Source organism: Candoia aspera, chromosome 7, assembly GCF_035149785.1.
Source record: "Candoia aspera isolate rCanAsp1 chromosome 7, rCanAsp1.hap2, whole genome shotgun sequence".
NCBI lineage: Eukaryota > Metazoa > Chordata > Lepidosauria > Squamata > Boidae > Candoia > Candoia aspera.
Genome location: NC_086159.1, coordinates 47,691,781 through 47,709,126, shown reverse-complemented (window position 1 = coordinate 47,709,126; position 17,346 = coordinate 47,691,781). Strand labels below are relative to the sequence as shown.

At 37.6% G+C, this 17,346-nt stretch overlaps 1 protein-coding gene across 1 annotated transcript in view; it reads right to left on the bottom strand.

Annotated features, from left to right (window-relative positions):
* WIF1 (WNT inhibitory factor 1) overlaps positions 1–17,346 on the bottom strand; it is a 30,478-nt gene that overhangs the window by 335 nt on the left and 12,797 nt on the right. The window contains exons 3-9 of the mRNA XM_063308622.1: positions 12,957–13,065; positions 8,477–8,617; positions 6,994–7,089; positions 5,823–5,918; positions 5,087–5,182; positions 1,821–1,916; positions 962–1,057 (exon numbers count right to left, since the gene is read on the bottom strand). Of these exons, the coding sequence (XP_063164692.1) occupies positions 962–1,057; positions 1,821–1,916; positions 5,087–5,182; positions 5,823–5,918; positions 6,994–7,089; positions 8,477–8,617; positions 12,957–13,065 (730 nt within the window). The remainder of the gene's footprint in view (positions 1–961; positions 1,058–1,820; positions 1,917–5,086; positions 5,183–5,822; positions 5,919–6,993; positions 7,090–8,476; positions 8,618–12,956; positions 13,066–17,346) is intronic.

The window sequence follows — 17,346 nt, the reverse complement described above, 5'->3', positions numbered from 1 at the left end:
GTCTTTATGCTAGTGAAATTGTATCACTTATATTTAAATGTGAATAATATTACTTTTCCATGATCTTCATGGATCTATCATGTTACATATTTTCTCCTCTAAAGTACAGGCACTACAGTTCAGAAAAACAGTTCATATCATTATTTTCCATATGGTGCATTTAACAGATTATTCCATCATAAATCTTCTAATTTAACAGCTTAAGGTGGCACATTTCATTTTTTCTGCAACAGAATGCTGTACAGTGGAATTCAGCCAGTTACACTACTTTCCATGATATCCCATTTCCTTCATCCTCCTAATTCAGTGGTTCTGGTAGAATAAAAAATCTTTTTCTGTTTTATTTTTTTTGCTTGAACATGCCAACACCTTCTCTTTGCCTTTATAAAAACCCACTTTTGAATAATAAGGTCACTGTTAGTATTTGTGTGTGTATATATAGATGGGGGAGGGAGGGAGAGAGAGGGAGTGGGTGGTGAATTGCAATAAGGCCCAAATTGTGAAACAATTGTTGTAAAATTTGAGAAAATGTTTTACAGTATTCAAGACCATGTCCTGGTTCAATATGTCTATGGTCTTCTAAGTAAAGGCTTTCAATGGAGTATGACTGTTGGCCCAGGCTGATTCACAACTGTGGACCTGTACTAGCTCAACAGTTTGAATTTGGAGAGCAAATTTAGGCAGCTGTAGTACTTGTGCTATCAAGCACCAGCCAGTATTTTAAAATGTGGCACTGTGCCATTACTGAAAACTGTTGCTTCAAACCCAATTGATTGGAGAATGATAACTGGTAACTCATTCACCATCAGTCATTCTAGACCTGTGTACATAATGTTTAACAGCCATCTTGCATGCTAGGTTTTCAGCTCAGGTAAGATTTCATTGTCACCACATCACCCAAAATCACTACAGCTCTGTTACATACAGACAGATCTGAAATGTCAGATTTATTGGGACTTACTTTTATTGCAGTTCCTTCCATGCCAGCCATCTTGACATTGGCATGTGTTTGGCTCAATACAGATCCCATATAATCCACAGCTAGGTTCACAGACAGCTATAATGGGTTATATTAACATCAAAGTCAATGTCTTTCTATAGAAGAACCTTATACTCTACAATACTTGTCAACATGATGTTAATGTGAAGACAGTGACCTCCTGAATCTGTCACCCTCCCCTTTTCTTCCAGCCATCAAGATATCTAAGCCAAGTAACATTTCTCAAATTCAGAAAACCCAAACTGTGGAAAATTCAGAAAACCCAAACCTTCCAACAACTGCTCTTGATAGGAAATTTTGAGATATAGGTAGCCCTTGTTTAGCAACTGCCTCATTTAACAACCGTTTGCAGTTACAACAGCGATGAAAAACTAACAACCAATCGTTACAACCAATCCTTGCATTTACGACCTTTGCAGGTCTATAAAGCAAAGGAAAGCAGAAGACTGCCTTTGTGGTGAAACAGTTGATGAAACATTAATCCATATTTTAGTATACTGCCCTTGTTACAAATATGCCCTATTACAGCCAATGTCTTCCCTGTCTGGTCAGATTTCCAGCCTACCTGGATTCATTCTGTTTATAGTTATGATTGTCTGACTAATGTGATTTCATTTCTATGAATGCAGATACTTTTTGCTTTACTAGTTGTAAGATGTATAATACTTGGATCACATCAATTTTATAATTACTTAATTTTATTATGATTTTTATTTTCTGTTTCATAATTTGTTGTCTTGTTCTTTTGAATTTGGTCAATGACTGTAATAAAGCTTATTGATTGACTGATTAATACTTCTTAAAAAGAACTCCTACTTACGTTTTGAACAAAGGTCCCCCTGGTAGCCTTTGGAGCACTTGCATTTATTTTTACCAGTACATTTACCTCCATTTCGACATGGCTGATGGCATTTGCCTAGGAATAGAAAATGTAACAATGGTGCCTTGTTTTATTTAAGTTAAATCAAATCCAACACCACCAGCTCTGGGATGGATACACATTCAGAACATCTACTTTGACCTAAAACAGGACTGCACAACATTTTTCAGCTGGAAGGGGCACATTGTAACTTCTTTCCACAATTTCACTTTTTAAAATTTTCCCAAGCAAAGAAGGGCTGAACATGTTGGACTTGCCCAGTCTGGGGAGCTCTGGGGGCTGCAAATGGATTGCTGATCGGCTGCATGGAACCACACTTTTTAAGTGATAAGAACCCAAATAAGACAATTATGTGAAAGGCTAAGAAACTCTGACTTCCTACATTCAGTAGCCATGTGGGTTCAGAAACTGATTTGTTGAATGACTCATAATAGCTGGGTTTAAAAAAAACAGTAAGCCATAAACCATAGTTTATGCATAGTCGGAAGGTTGGCGGTTCGAATCCGTGTGATGGGGTGAGCTCCCATTGCTAGTCCCAGCTCCTGCCAACCTAGCAGTTCGAAAACATGCCAATGTGAGTAGGTACCGCTTTGGCAGGCAGGTAATGGCGTTCCGTTTAGTCATGCTGACCACATGACCACGGAAATGTCTACGGACAAACGCCGGCTCTTCGGCTTTGAAACAGAGATGAGCACCGCCCCCTAGAGTCGGACACGACTGGACTTCATGTCAAGGGAAACCTTTACCTTTACCTACAGCTTTTTAACTCAGCACATCCTAAATATTCAAGGTAGTCTGTATATTAGAGATCTTAGCTTGAATAGAAGCTAAGTGGGTATACACATGGGGTAAAACTCTGCTTTGGTTGCTTTTGTGCATACTGGCTCAAACTGGCTGGTACTGCTCTTATTGTTAGCAGGGAATGCTGCATTTGGCAAGGGTACAACTAAGGCTGATAATGAAATAAGTATCTTCTCTGTATTATGAAAAGTGTTATGTGAAAGTCTTGACTGACCAAAGCCATGACAGGGGGTAGTAATCAATATTTAAGGGCCCATTTGGTGATCATGGCTTACAGAAGGTTGAAGTTTGGAATGTAAGAGAAGTAAATGATACAGACCATGAATTAACAAATGAATGAAGGTGGTTCATTCTTGTATGAATGAATGAACGAAGGAAGGAAAGAATGAATGAATGAAAATAGTTAAATCTTGTGCAAATGAATACATGCATAGAAATGCAGTGATGATATAAGCTTAATTAAGAGTACATAGGCTAAAATATATGTCAGAAATGATGTAATCTAGGTTGCGGATGAAAATAGGAATTCAGAGATTGCTGCTAGTTGCACATGTATGTTCAGAGACTGGTGATACTGGAAGACCCAGTGATGAGTTTTGTGAAAAGTTGTGCAATATTATATTCTGTTATGTAACATAAAGGGTAAAAACAAGAAGACTATGGAACACAGAAAAGGTGACTGTGAGAGACCCAAGACAGGCAGAGACCCAAAAATGAAGAGAATGGTTATTGCTTTGTGAGTTATCTGCTTAGAAAAAGGACTGTTTGTTTCAAATGTGTGGCTTAAATGTTAGTCTGTCCATACATATTAATAGCAAAGGAATTAATGTAGATCTGAAAGGATGATTGATTTGGTATTTATGATGAAAGAGTGAGAGAATTAGAGGATATATTGGTGAAGTGGAGTTCTGAATGACATACCATTTTTCCAGTGTCAAAAGTGGCATGAGTGACCAGTACAAAATATGCATGTTGAGTGGGTTGTTCATATAGAGAGAATGAATGAGGATCAAACTACAAAACAAATAGATGAAGGAAAAGTGAATAAGTTGAGAAAAGGGGGAAGGCAGACAAAGCTGTGGTTGGATGGAGCTGAGATCCTCAACAAGAAAGATGAAACATTGAAAGATCAAAAGATAATGTACAAATCGATGTGTGGATGTGGTGGATGGATAGTTTGCAAAGAAAGAAAGGATATGGATGAGATGTAGTGAATGGTGCTGATATAAACTAGATTTCGATATATTTCCATTTCTTATCTCATGCCTTTTATTTATTTGACTTTTTCTTTTTCCCTTTCTAAGCTTTGCTTATCCTGAAAGGAAGAAAATGATGGGGATGGATGTATATATTACTCAGCCATTACGTATGAATTGGGTTGAAGACTGTTCTGACTGAGGGCAGGTAACTGTGATGTTTTCTGAAAGATAGCTAATGCCTCTGAAGAAGCAAATGATCATTTTATTAAAGAGAGGCCTAGAGCCGTAAGAGATTTCTTAAGAGAACTCCTCAACAGCCAGCATTCAAATCTTCTTCCTCCTAACTGCCTTGGTCCTGAAGAAAGCCCTGCCTTCATCCACATCTTAATCCTCTATGAATATCAAGCAAGAGCAGGAATTATTGCTTGATATTCAAGGCAACAGTATGTTTCATTGTGCAGAAGGCAACATAGGGAACTACTGTTCAATAAAACAAAGTTTAGAATCCACTGGGCATATAAAAGCTTCTGGACATGCTAGGAGTAGTTCTTTGATTGCTGGAAATAATTCTAATATGTTTACACTTATTATACAGTTAACACAAACATGGGCAACACAACATTGATGCCAGGTTTTTTTAAAATTTTATTTTAAAGCAAAACTGCCTCAGGATAGAGAATTTAGTCTATCTGCTACTCCACACTACTCTGATCCCAATAGATGCCTTCAATTTTCCTTGGAATTAAAAAAAAGGCATAGGAACCCTGTTATAAGCCTATGCTTATAATGTGCTATTTAAATGTCATTATACCTATTCACATTGGATTACGTAGACACTTAAATAGATTTGCACAAAATGCTATGCCACTTCAATTTTTCTTTAAGCTAGTCAGTGAGTGCATTTTTTCTAGCTGATATCTGTGTTTTTGTAATCTATATCCATATCTAGATTATTAATAATCTAGTTTATTATAATCAGGAATGCTTGTGTATCTGGTATTTCTCCTATTGAGTAATAACATAAATATCTAATTGTCATCTTGTACGTTCTTAGTTTACAAAGGACAAAAATCAGCCCCATGGGAGGACTGTACTATGAATGATAAGTCACATTTGGACTCTATAGTATGTAGCTTCTTTTGTTATTTTAGAAATTTCAAGTAAAATATTTCTAATTTAATTAAATGAAATAAAAACAAGACTCACTGATTTCACACTGATCCCCCTCCAGACCAGCAGGACAAATACATTTTCCTGGATAAAAGCATATTCCTCCATTGAAACAGATGTTTGTACAGTTTGCTGTGGGATATAGCATTAAAATATTACAAATAGTGTAACAGACAATTTACATAAAGCTTTAGTAAAGTTCAGTAAAATTTACAGTCTTTTCAAAAGCTAAAGAGCTCAGTAAAATGTAATATCCTGATCTAAAGTACCATGTTTATATTTGCAGATAGCCAGCATATTTTCTCTGAAGTAGGCATCCTAGTGTCCCCTAAATATTGTGGACTACAACTTCTGTAAGTTTTTAATATTGACCATGATGGCTGAGGCTGATTGAAACTGAAATTAAAAACATCTGGAGTAGTGCAGCTTGTGTTCATCAGAGCTGCAGGAGTAAGAAAGGTATGATGCTTGGGGCTCATTTATCTGCTTGCACGGTGAATGATATTAAGCTTCTGCCGTCCTAAAAAACCAAACTCAATGAAAATGAAATTGTTCAAGAATCCTCCAGGCTCATTCTAGACTTAATTTTTACTGAGAGTCAGGTAGGCTATACTGCTTTCATTTGGTGTTTCTGATCAAAAGGAAGTACATCCAAGAATAAATACAGAGGATGCAGGAGTACAATCCTGTGCAAACTTTAAGTCAACCACACATTAGAAGGTGGCAGTACATGTTTCTTTCTAGGTATCTATTCATGCTCCTTCCACCATACCTTTGTTACAGTTGATGCCATAGAAACCAGGTGGACAGATACACAATCCGGGCATGACGCAGAGTCCACCATTCATGCAATGTGGTGTACACAGAGCTGATTTAAAGAGAGTGAAGAACCAATATTACCACTGAACAATTGGCATTAACATACTGAGAGGACAGATCTTAAATTACAAATCACTTTTTATCTCACAACTGAGATAACTTTCTCTCCTACAAGGAAAATTGTTGATTCACTGGTAGACAACCTAATGATACAAGTCAGACCTTGAGCTTGATTTTCAGCCAGGTGGTTCTACAACTAGCATGTGTGAACACCAAACTGTTGTCAGTGGAAGAAAACTGAAATTTTACTTAACATTTTTAATGGGCTGTACATTCATATATTCCTTAAGTGCATGAGACACAAATAGATTATGCTTACTGGACCTGCTCCCAATGCTAAGGCCACACAGACAAAAAACATGTGCCAGTCAGAGTTCCTAATCCCAGGAAGCCAGGAAAGAGCTATTTCATCCTTCAGTTCCCATAATTAACCGCCATCCAAATGGAAGCCAGGAAAATGATGCAGCTGAAGCCAATGTATCTGGAAGAAACCAGGTTCCAGAAGGCTGTGCAACTCTACAAGTTAGGAACATTTTAGAAAGAGATTCCATAATACATTCTTCCCTTTCCTATGGCAAAGAGGAACAATTAGGGTTAGTCTTTGCAAACAGGGCCCAACTGAAAGTACTATTGGGGTAATGCAATAGGGCTGACCCATGCAGTCTGTCCTTTTGCAGATATAAGCTTGATTTATAATGAAAGTTGGACATTCTCTTGAGCAATGATGATGGAGTAAAACAATTGTGGTACTTAGTTTTTTACAGTTAGTGTTCATTCTACTTAATGTTTTGCCAGATGAATTCTCATTAAGTTGTTGGCCAATTCTTTTTTGCCTTTCAGATCCTTTAGTGGAAACTTCTTTATCTTTTGTATAAACAAACTATGCTTTCTTAAGAGCTGCAGTTCATTAAATACTTCTCTTATGTGTTTAGATTTAATTTTAGGAAGCCTCCTAGCCATATCCAAAAATTCCAAAACAGTATTTTGGAAAGAAGTGACTGCTTAGCTGCTTTTTGTTCTATAAACAAAGTACAGAAGAGAACTGAAGAACCCTTTTTGATTACCTTTTTCACAGTGAGGACCATAAAATCCATCTGGACATTCACAGACATGCCTTTCATTACAAAATCCTCCATTTCTGCATCCTCCAGGACATTCAGCTTCAAAGAAGATAACACAGATTAAATTATTTTACTTATTTGTTGCTTAAGCACACCAGCTTCCATTGATGACGTGATAGTTAGGGATTTCCAAAAAGAACTTCTCCATGTCAAAATCTCTGAGATTTTGATAGCACACACAGACCAAGATGTGTAAGAAAACTATAATCACAGGCAGGGATATAAAGTTGTTATAATTTAAAAGAATGTTAAGAGAAAGAAGTAATGAAGGAAAATTTCCAGTTTTATTCTCCCACTTTCAGAGTCAGGAAAAGTTTTAAACACATTTTTGGAAGGAATAAACCCCATTTAACACAGTAGGACTTAACTGTGAAATCTCAGTTTAATGGACTTTTTGAAGCAGGACAAACTGGCAACTGGCTTTTCTCTCACTGGTAAACCTTTGATCTTCCATCATCTTTGACCTCAACAGGTCCATCTGCATTCGGTAAACAGGTCCTATGGTGTTTCTTCCTCTTCAGGATCTCTTGGATCTCTTTAGCAATATTCGCCAGATTTGCCCTGAACTACCAAGTCTTCAGCAGTGTAAATATGGCCCAGACCAAAGGAGATTTCCCAGACCATGCAGATCTTCATAGCCAAAGCTATCTAGGTCCATCTTAATTACCAGCTATTACTTCCATTTCAGTTCTCTTGTCATTTAAGACTGTTTCTACTGACACCATAATACCCTTCCTCCTCCTATGCAAACCTTTCCTATGAGAAATAAAACTATGCTATAATCCTAGCAGCTTCTCCTTATCAGCAAAACTAGTGCCAAGTGTTTGTTTGGGTTTCTGCATGGGCATGTGAAGACATAGCTGAACGCAGGCTGTCTCAAGCTACCTTCTTGTATTCTCTTCATTATTCATCTTACGTTAATGCTCTGATTTGGTGCCTCCCTGCTTTTTCTTAAATCTGTCTATGTTTTATTTTTCTCTCCAGTATGGCTCTGTTCTTCCACTTGTTGCAATGGTTTGGTTAACTCCATCTCCCTCCTTCTATATATATTAATATAATGATCTTTTGCGATCTCTAAGCCACACAATATTTTTCCATATTTCCTGCATATCTCATAATCATATGAATTAAAATAGCCTACTGGTCCATTCATGTTCAGCTATTCCTAAAGTATCCAGTCTGGTATGCTTCGTTTTTGCTTTGAATATTTCAAATTTTCCTTAGTTCATGCATTTGAAAATTGTTTTTTCCTACCTTCTACACCACTAGTAAGGTTTGGATTAGGTAGTTTTCCTTTGGGATTTCCTATTACTACTACTACTCCTCTCATGCTTCAGGATTGGGAAATGGGGTCAAATGTAGATATTCCCAACATACTGAAGACTCTGAAAACAGACAAATCTTTATTCAGCCCACTTCCAGTTACCTTGTTGACATGTTTTAAAGAAGATGGCATTCTGTGGTGTTTGCAGTATGATAGTGCCTTCTGAATTCATTATAATTACTGTAACTTCAAATGCTGCCACGCCATCTTGTTTTCCAAGGCAAGGAAATCCGACCTGAACAACTAAAAACAAAGATAAAAAAGTTATACATTTTCAATGGCATGTTAATGATGTTAATGATGTTTTATTATATGGGAAAGCTGGACTTGAAAAATAGACATGATATGTAGTGCCCTTCCTGATGGTATTTAGGAAAGAAGTGAAAACAGAACTCTTATATGTTACTGGGATAGTGGATAGTAGAGAAGGGTTGATACGTATTTTTATGTGGTTATTTTATTGATTTTATGTGGAGATATTGTGAACTACTGGGGTGTTCGTGGAGTCAGCAATGTATAAATATTGTAATAAATGTTAAAATATGTAGTTGATTATTGGGAATTAAATTAAATAATAGATTGAGATATACAATACAAATCAGTTATAGGAGAAAATGCTACATTTGTTCTTGTAGGAAAGGTCATATCTAATTAATAATCAGTTATAAGATTGTCCCCTTGAACTGGGTGTCCTCCAGATGTGTTGGGACTCTTTCAGCTTTCATAATTCTCAGCCAATAGATATGATAGGTCAGTATTCTGGGAGTTGCAGCTGTTCTCATAATTCTGGAAGGCATCAGGGTGGGGAGGTTGCTTTAGGTTGGTATGAATAACCTCTGCTGTCTAACATAGTTTTATCCAGGTTATTGTACTTACATGTCCAGTGATATTAGCATATGGATGTTGCTGAGACCAGTTAGTTGTGGACAAACAAACAAAAGTAGCATTTTCCAAAGTGCTTGTTAATATAAAGCAAAAAAATAACATCTTGGCATTTTAACTTATCACAAAGAGGGCACCATACAGAACATATGCAGTCTTCATTGCAGAAGCTTTTGGTAGCCATTCTATATCAGTTTTCTTTGGCTCAGAAGTTATGCAGTAAAACATTATTAGCAAATCTTTACTTTTATTTTATTTTGATACCCTTTTCATCCTTGGCTACTCATCTCTTCCCATTCACAGCAAAATAACATGTTACTTACTTGGCTACATTATTTCTGGTTGATCAGTTCCACTGAGTTATACCTTGTAAGTTCATTTTGAAGTGTAGAGATATATTTCCAGCTAGCTTGCTAAATGTCATTGCCTTCTATATGATCTTGAAAAAGATACAAGATATTACGAGTCCAGAAGCCAACTGGGCTGCTAGTAAAGGTAAAGGTTTCCCTCGACGTAAAGTCCAGTCTTGTCCGACTCTAGGGGGCGGTGCTCATCTCCGTTTCTAAGCCTTGGAGCCGGCGTTGTCATAGACACTTCCGGGTCATGTGGCCAGCATGACGACTCGGAACGCTGTTACCTTCCCGCCGAAGCGGTACCTATTGATCTACTCACATTTGCATGTTTTTGAACTGCTAGGTGAGCAGGAGCTGGGATTAACAACGGGAGCTCACCCCGCCGCGCGGTTTCGAACCGCCGACCTTCCGATCGACAGCTCAAGCGGTTTAACCCGCAGCGCCACCGCTGACAAGGTAAGAGTCAGTATCCTCCTTTTCATCTGAGGACAGCAGGCTAGGTTGGAAGTGAAGACACCATTCTGCCTTTTAGCATCTCAGTGCTACTTACAGACCTTCAACATCTATAGACTGAGGCCACAGCTCCCTCTGCCAAATGGAAGGGCCGATTTTGCTGACTGTTTTGTTGGGCTCAGAACTGGATGTTTCTGTATTGCACTCATATTAATCTGTATTGATTGATATGAGTGCAATCTGTACTGTGCTCATATTAATCAATACAATTAATCTGTATTGATCAATACAATTGATCTGTTCTGATTAATATGAGCACATTTCACCGCACAATAATTTTAGTCATGCGGTCCAACATTGGGCATTCCTTCTCTCATTCTTTTCAGATGTGGAACATAAGATGCATAGATAATAAAAGTCCCAAAGGCTTTCATTGTCACCTAATATTCCTGCCTCCTATTTTCCCCACAACTACAACCCTGTGGGTTGGGGTGGGCTAAGAGAGAGTGACTAACCAAAAGACACCGACAAATCAGTATTTTGTTTATTTGCTTATTTGTTTGAATTACATTTCTGTGATGTTTGGGATTAAAACCCACAGATTATTGATTATGGCAATTTATTTCAAAAAGGCTAATGCAAGAAAAACTGTGTTATTGTATGGTTTTCATCTTACTGTCTGGAGCAACAGAAAACAAATCCGATCAATTCTGTGTATGATGCCCTTTAGATATTTGAGGACTACGTCATGTTTTCCTGTCATCATTTTTTCCTTCAAAATAAGCTTTTCTAACTCTTTCATCTGCTCCTCATAGAACATGTTTTCTGACACATAATCACCCTCTTCTGGACATGTTGCAGTTTATCAATGTGTTTCTAAAAATGTAGAAGCCAGAGGTTCAAACAAAACCCAGTTTTTCAATAATTGTTTATTTTCCCCTCCATTCTGTTTGTAGTCTCACACGACAAAACATAAACTGCTACTGATGTCATTTGTCTCTTTATCCCATTTCTATTTCATGTGCTTCTTCCTTTGCTGCTGCTTATGTACTGAACACTTTTTAAAAAAAAGTTTCTGGGCATCATTAATTCTTCTCTTTCAAATTCCTATTCAAAGTCCATACAATTAGCATAGGCTTTTTTGAACTTTAATGGCCCTTTTCAGTACAAGATATTCTGTCTCCCATCCCACTCTTATTATTTTCACAAATCATCTTTCACCCATCTAATGTAGTCTATACTGAAATTTCTAGACTGGAGTCATTTCTGATTTATACAGAGCTTCCAGATCACAGTGGCTATAATGGAAAATGTATGCAGGACCAGAACCTAGTAAATAATCCATCTAAGCCAAGGAGAATTCAGAGAGAAATTCACTGGGGTTTTTTTTAATGTTAGCTTTGTTTGAGAATATTAGAAGATTGTACTATTACACAATGTTAGTGCCCTGTGATTAATACACATTCCAAAATATTTTGTAGGACACACATATCAGCCTAAAAGACCCTTAAAACAGAGGGGATTATTTCAGATATACTATTTCGTACAAGATCCCCCTTTAACAAGTTGAGATATATGATAGATGATTGATTGAAAATCTGTCTGTCTATCTATTTATCTGATAGTGTAATGTTTAGAAATTTACTCCATGTTTCTTCTAGCATGCAGAATCTGGAAAAGGCCCTGACTCATGTTCCTCGTGGCTCAGTTCTACAGTCTAGAAGTGGCCAGACAACTGTGAAAGTTTCCAGGAGAGTTCAATTTACAGACATGTACTGTATGTTTTGTACTACAGTAGTTTCAATCAACTTTTCACTTAAGTGCATATGATGAAAAGTATAGGCTACCAAAGGAAGTATAAAATATTTATTTCATAATTTAAGATATTTTGGCACCTATTATTTGGCCTTTCCTTAATTTTCAGTCTAATATAGCTCTGCGGTCAGTGTAAACACTATGACAATAATTTTGCTCTGTTATAGTCAATGTCCACTGATTAGGAATTGTACTACCAGCTGTGATTTGGCTACTGCTATGGAGATCCTGAAGATATAAAATAGTAAGTCCTTTATAAGCATTCTGAATGGGATCCACATTTTACCTACCTATATTTTATGCTTGGAACGCTCTACTAGACTTGCATCCATTAGAAAGACTAGCAAGGTTAGCTTTTTAGAGAACATATTTCAAAAAGCTATTGATTATATATTTCAAGAGGGAGTTGCTTGCAGTTTTTAGACAATATTTCCACAGAATACCAGAATGGAAATGTTTATCTGTCGACAACAGCCAGGTTTGTAATGCGATGTCCTTTTAACCTATTAATTATATCTATTTTTCCACAACAGGAGGAAACCTCCAGCCCAGAAACTGTATTTTAGTGACTAGGCTTCCCCATCTGAACTACTGGCCCCTTCCCAAGTCTTGCCCATTTTCTTCTACTTCTTGGTGGTTTCTCTTGGATTGGTTGAACTAAGGTAGAGAAATTGCAGGAGAGATTTCAATTTCCCATGATCTCTGTACCATCATGTTGAGCTGACCCATGCGAAGCAACTAAGAAGCAGGAAACAGGGCTGCAGAGCCAGTGGGGGATATAGTACCCTCTCCCTAGGTTTCTGTGCTCCATGCAGAGTCTGAGGCTTTTTTCTTCACTGCACAGTGTAGAATCCAAGTGAGCTAAGGATGCAGGAGGTGAGAGAAAGTAGGGAATCTTGCTTCAACCTTAGCCATCTTTGGCTTTGGTCACTTTCACCACTGGAAGGTTATGCACAGATACATGCACACACACACACACACACACACACACACCAACAACACTTGGGCTCAACACTTTTCTTCACCCTTCCTTTCCATGAACAGCATTGGGAGCATAAATGAAGGCAGATGCTACAGACCTGAGGCTTGGTGAGGTATCATTCCAAGTAGAGGGATGTTTACAGTTGGGTCAGCCATTATGCCTTTATCCAATGAGCGCAAAGAGAGGAACTCATAAAAGTATTCAGCCTGCATAAAAAGTGGTTTATAAAAATATATAATAAATATATTATTTATTTTAATCATAGTGTTCTATTCTTCAGAGTATTATTTTGATGAGAAAAATACAAGTAGTACAGCTCTATGTACTCAATATTGTGTGATTTCTGAAGAAATAAGCCTGGTCAGAGAGGACAGAAAAATCATATCTACTTTCTCTATACTTTGCATGATTTTATATACTTTGATCATTTCTCCCTTCAGTTACCTTTCTTCTAGACCAGGCCTGTACAACTCGTAGAGGGAAAATTAAAAAGAATCGCAAGCCCTAAAGGAATAGCTGGCATGCCAATCAGCTGTTTGGCAGCTAGCGGTGAGGCTGCAGTGATGGACCGGCAGTGTCAGTGGGGCCTGAGGGCATTGGAGATACTTGGCAGGGTGTCTTTCAGGGTGGTGGCAGTGGCAGATCCTTCCTGGTGGTGGAAACATTTGGCGGCAGTGAATTTATTTTTTGAATTTTCCAAAAATACTGGAGGGCCACACAAGCCCACTTGGCAGGTTGCATGCAGCCCCCAGGCCACATGTTGTGCAGACCTATTCTAGACTAGAGCCCTAAACGTTTGAGCTGTTTCTTGAGAGGAAGTGTTTAAGACCCCTGATCATTCCATTTGCCCTCTTCTGCACTTCTATTAGATACTTTTTAAAATGTGGCCACCAAAATTGTATGTGGTATTCCAGAAATGGGCATACCACAGATTTGCATAAGAGTATTACAGTGTTGACAGTTTCATTATGAATCCCTTTCTGAATGTACCTTAGAATGGATTTTGCCTTTTTCACAGCTGCCTGTACACTGAGTTAACATCTTTATTAAGTTATCCACCATAACCCCAAGATACTTTTTCTGGTTAATTACAGATAGTTGAGAACCTACCAATATCTGTCTGTCTGTCTGTGGATTGTTGCCACAGTTGTGTATTGCTGTGCACCTACTTAAACTGAATCTCCTGTGTTATTTTGTTGCCTATCCAGTTTAAAGAGAGTCTTATGGAGCTCTCTTTAATTACATGTGGTTTTTATTGTCCTGAATAGTTTAGGATCAGCCACAAACTTGACCACTTCAGTATTTAACCCTTAAATCAAGATAATTTACAAAAAAGCTGGTTCCAACATGGGAGTCTATTACTTAGATTTCCTCTTTTAAGAAAATTATTTATTCCTTTTCTTTCACTATTTTTGTGTTAGCTGGAGATTGCTGGAGTTGTAGTTTAGAAAATTCTAGAAGGTTATATGGTTCTCATCCATTCTGTAGATATGACACTACAGAAAGTCCTTCTGGGAGTCTTGGTCTTGCAGTGTCAGTATTAGTCTAGACACTTTGCAAATTACATTTAATCTCTATTTAATTAGGATGATTAAAGTATGGCTTTTGCCTGATACTGACTCAGGCTTGAAACTTAAAATAAGAGAGTATAGTTCTCAATATATGTGCTGTAATTGTTAAATGAACATGCACTACTGTCTGATGAGAAATAAGTTTTTGCTCAATTGCTGGATAGAATTTCAATCCAGCTCTTCAGTCCATCTCACATTTCCTCCACCTAAACTATTGAGAATTCTTGACTCCTTAAGGAACAGAGATCGTTTGCTCTCAATGAATTCATGCTCTATAATCATGGTTTATCTACTGTTTGTTTCCTTCTAGGGTTTTTTTTTACATTTAAATGTTTTATTGGTGAAGTATAACAACTAGAAGATACAATGAAAGTCATCCAAAAATATAACATTGCTAATATAATCAGAAAGGATATAGAAAATAGTACTTAAATGAGTGACATTTTAAGGAACTAAAGATATACCCATAAAGTATTAATACAGAACTAGCTCAATCCTTTAGCCTATTATTAAATCTAGCCATATAGACCACATATTGCTCCATCTTCTCAATTTTAATGCAATATATTATTTCAGTACAATGATATTTATATAATATACTTATATTCTTAATATTCTGTTATTTAGATGCCTTAGAATAATGAATATAGATAAGAGGGGGAAAAGGTGGATATTCTACCAATACGGTTCCTTCTAGATGATATCAATCTACATAAAAAGATATATCCAGTAGAAACTTTGGACTGTCCCTCATTAAGTCAAATTTGGGCATGCCATGCAGTCTCTAGTAATCTATGCACACCACTCAGTCCATTTATGTCAAGCTTACTCTATCAATAAACCCTGCCTTGAAAATTTCAAAGTAAAGCCCCGGCTTGTTCCCTTTCATCCAGATTGCTTTCTCTGCCAAGTGCTTCAAAATAAAAGAAGTGCACTAATTAAATTCAGCAGGGCGAAAAGGGAAATAAGCTGAATGTAACGAGAAGCTAAAGTCATTGTAGCCCAGAAGGCTTTGTTTCTCTCTGTGGGCTCAGATGTGTAGGGAAGAATTTTGAGTTATAGCCCAACAGGATCCTACTTGAGAGCCTTTAGCAGAAAATAAACATTGACCCAACACCACACTCAGGAATCTCTCAGTGTGCAAAGGAAAGTGTGCTCTCTTCCTTTAAGCTTCTGCTGGTTCATGGGCAAATCTCTGTCGGCAGTGGACTGTATCTGTGTTTAATTTACTCTTACAAACATGCCTTATCTTCTACAACCCTTTGGATCTTTACATAAAACAAAATCCTGCAACTGGTTAAAACATTTGTCAGTCTTAATCATACCCACTAGTTATTTGTCACAGATCATGGGATATTGTAGTTGTAAGGAGCTGTTCCATCAGGATAAGACTTAGGACCTGAAATCTTGGCCCCACTCAGGAAGAGAACCCCAAAGCATAACAATACAATACTTACATGTAAATTGAGTATTATACTCTACTATCTTAAATAGCTTCTTGCCCTTATTAAGATCATTAAGTCAACAAACTAAAGTAAGCTTTAAAGTAAACGCAAATTGTCACAGACTAAGAAAATGTATTATGAGGATGCAAACTAAGATTACCAAATAATTGATATTTTATTTATTTTATTTTATGTTATTTATTTTCTATCCTGCCTTTATTGTTTTTATAAATAACTTAAGGCAGTGAACATACCTAATACTCCTTCCTCCTCCTATTCAGGCCTGCTACTAGGGTCTGTGTCACCCAGGGCAAACATGGATTCCGCGCCCATTTTGGCGCCCCCCCTGCACTCATTTTGGTGTCTCCCCCAGCATGTGTCATGTTCGCCGTTCCAATGTTGCTGGTACATCGTAACGTTTCGCATGTCATTTCGCTGATACATGTTTCATCTGGGAAGGGAGGAGGATTCCATCTCGTGGAGTTGTTATCTGTTGGCTGCTGGATTGGAATGTGTTTGGGTTATCTCGTGTGTTCAAGGTTACTTTCCCAGGACATCAGCAGAAACGGTTACCAGCACCTGGGGGGGGGGGGGACTTTGCAACGGCAGGGCGAGGGGAGGGATTACGTTTTGAGTCGAGGGTTTTTAGTTTGTATTTGGCTCGCTTTTACTCATTCTCAGCTTTCTCTGTATTTGCATACTATTCTTCTAATAAATCAGATATCATTAAGTACCTGCTTGTGAGTCTGAGTCTATTGGGATAGGCAATCATTACAGCATGGCACATGCCCCGCTTGCCCCGCCCCCCAAGTTGCGGCCCTGCTCCTATTTTCCCCACAACAACAACCCTGTGAGATGAGTTGGGCTGAGAGTGAGTGGCCCAAAGTCACCCAGCTGGCTTTCATGCCTAAGGCGGGACTAGAACTCTCAGTCTCCTGGTTTCTAGCCTGTTGCCTTAACCACTAGACCAAACATTCTAATGTCAGAATAACCTCTGTATAATTATAATACGCAAATAACAGTGGCTGGTGAGAAGTGATAATTTTATTATTGGAGAATGGAGTAATGACATCTGCTCCCACATCATCATCCTTCTAGTAAGTAAAGTCTTCAGAATTCTTCTGACAACACTAAGGCAGCAAATCCCTCAGACACTTTATACAAATTCTTGGAATGAAACAGGGCCTAACTCCCAAATAAATATCTTTAGAATGTACTTTTTGGTTTGCATATTATAGGAACTGTAAAATGTTCACAGTGTGTTATTCTGATTTTAGTATTGTATTACTCTAAATGTTAACTATCAGCTTTTATTGACTTACCAGTCATTTTTATTGTGCGATCTTTAAAATGTAAAAACTTGCTCTAGAAGGGAACTGGTATAGAATAGTAAAACTGAATGAAATGCTATCAAAAGCTATCTTAAGGAGGTTCTACAATCGAATTTCACTTGAATGAAATAAACCATAGT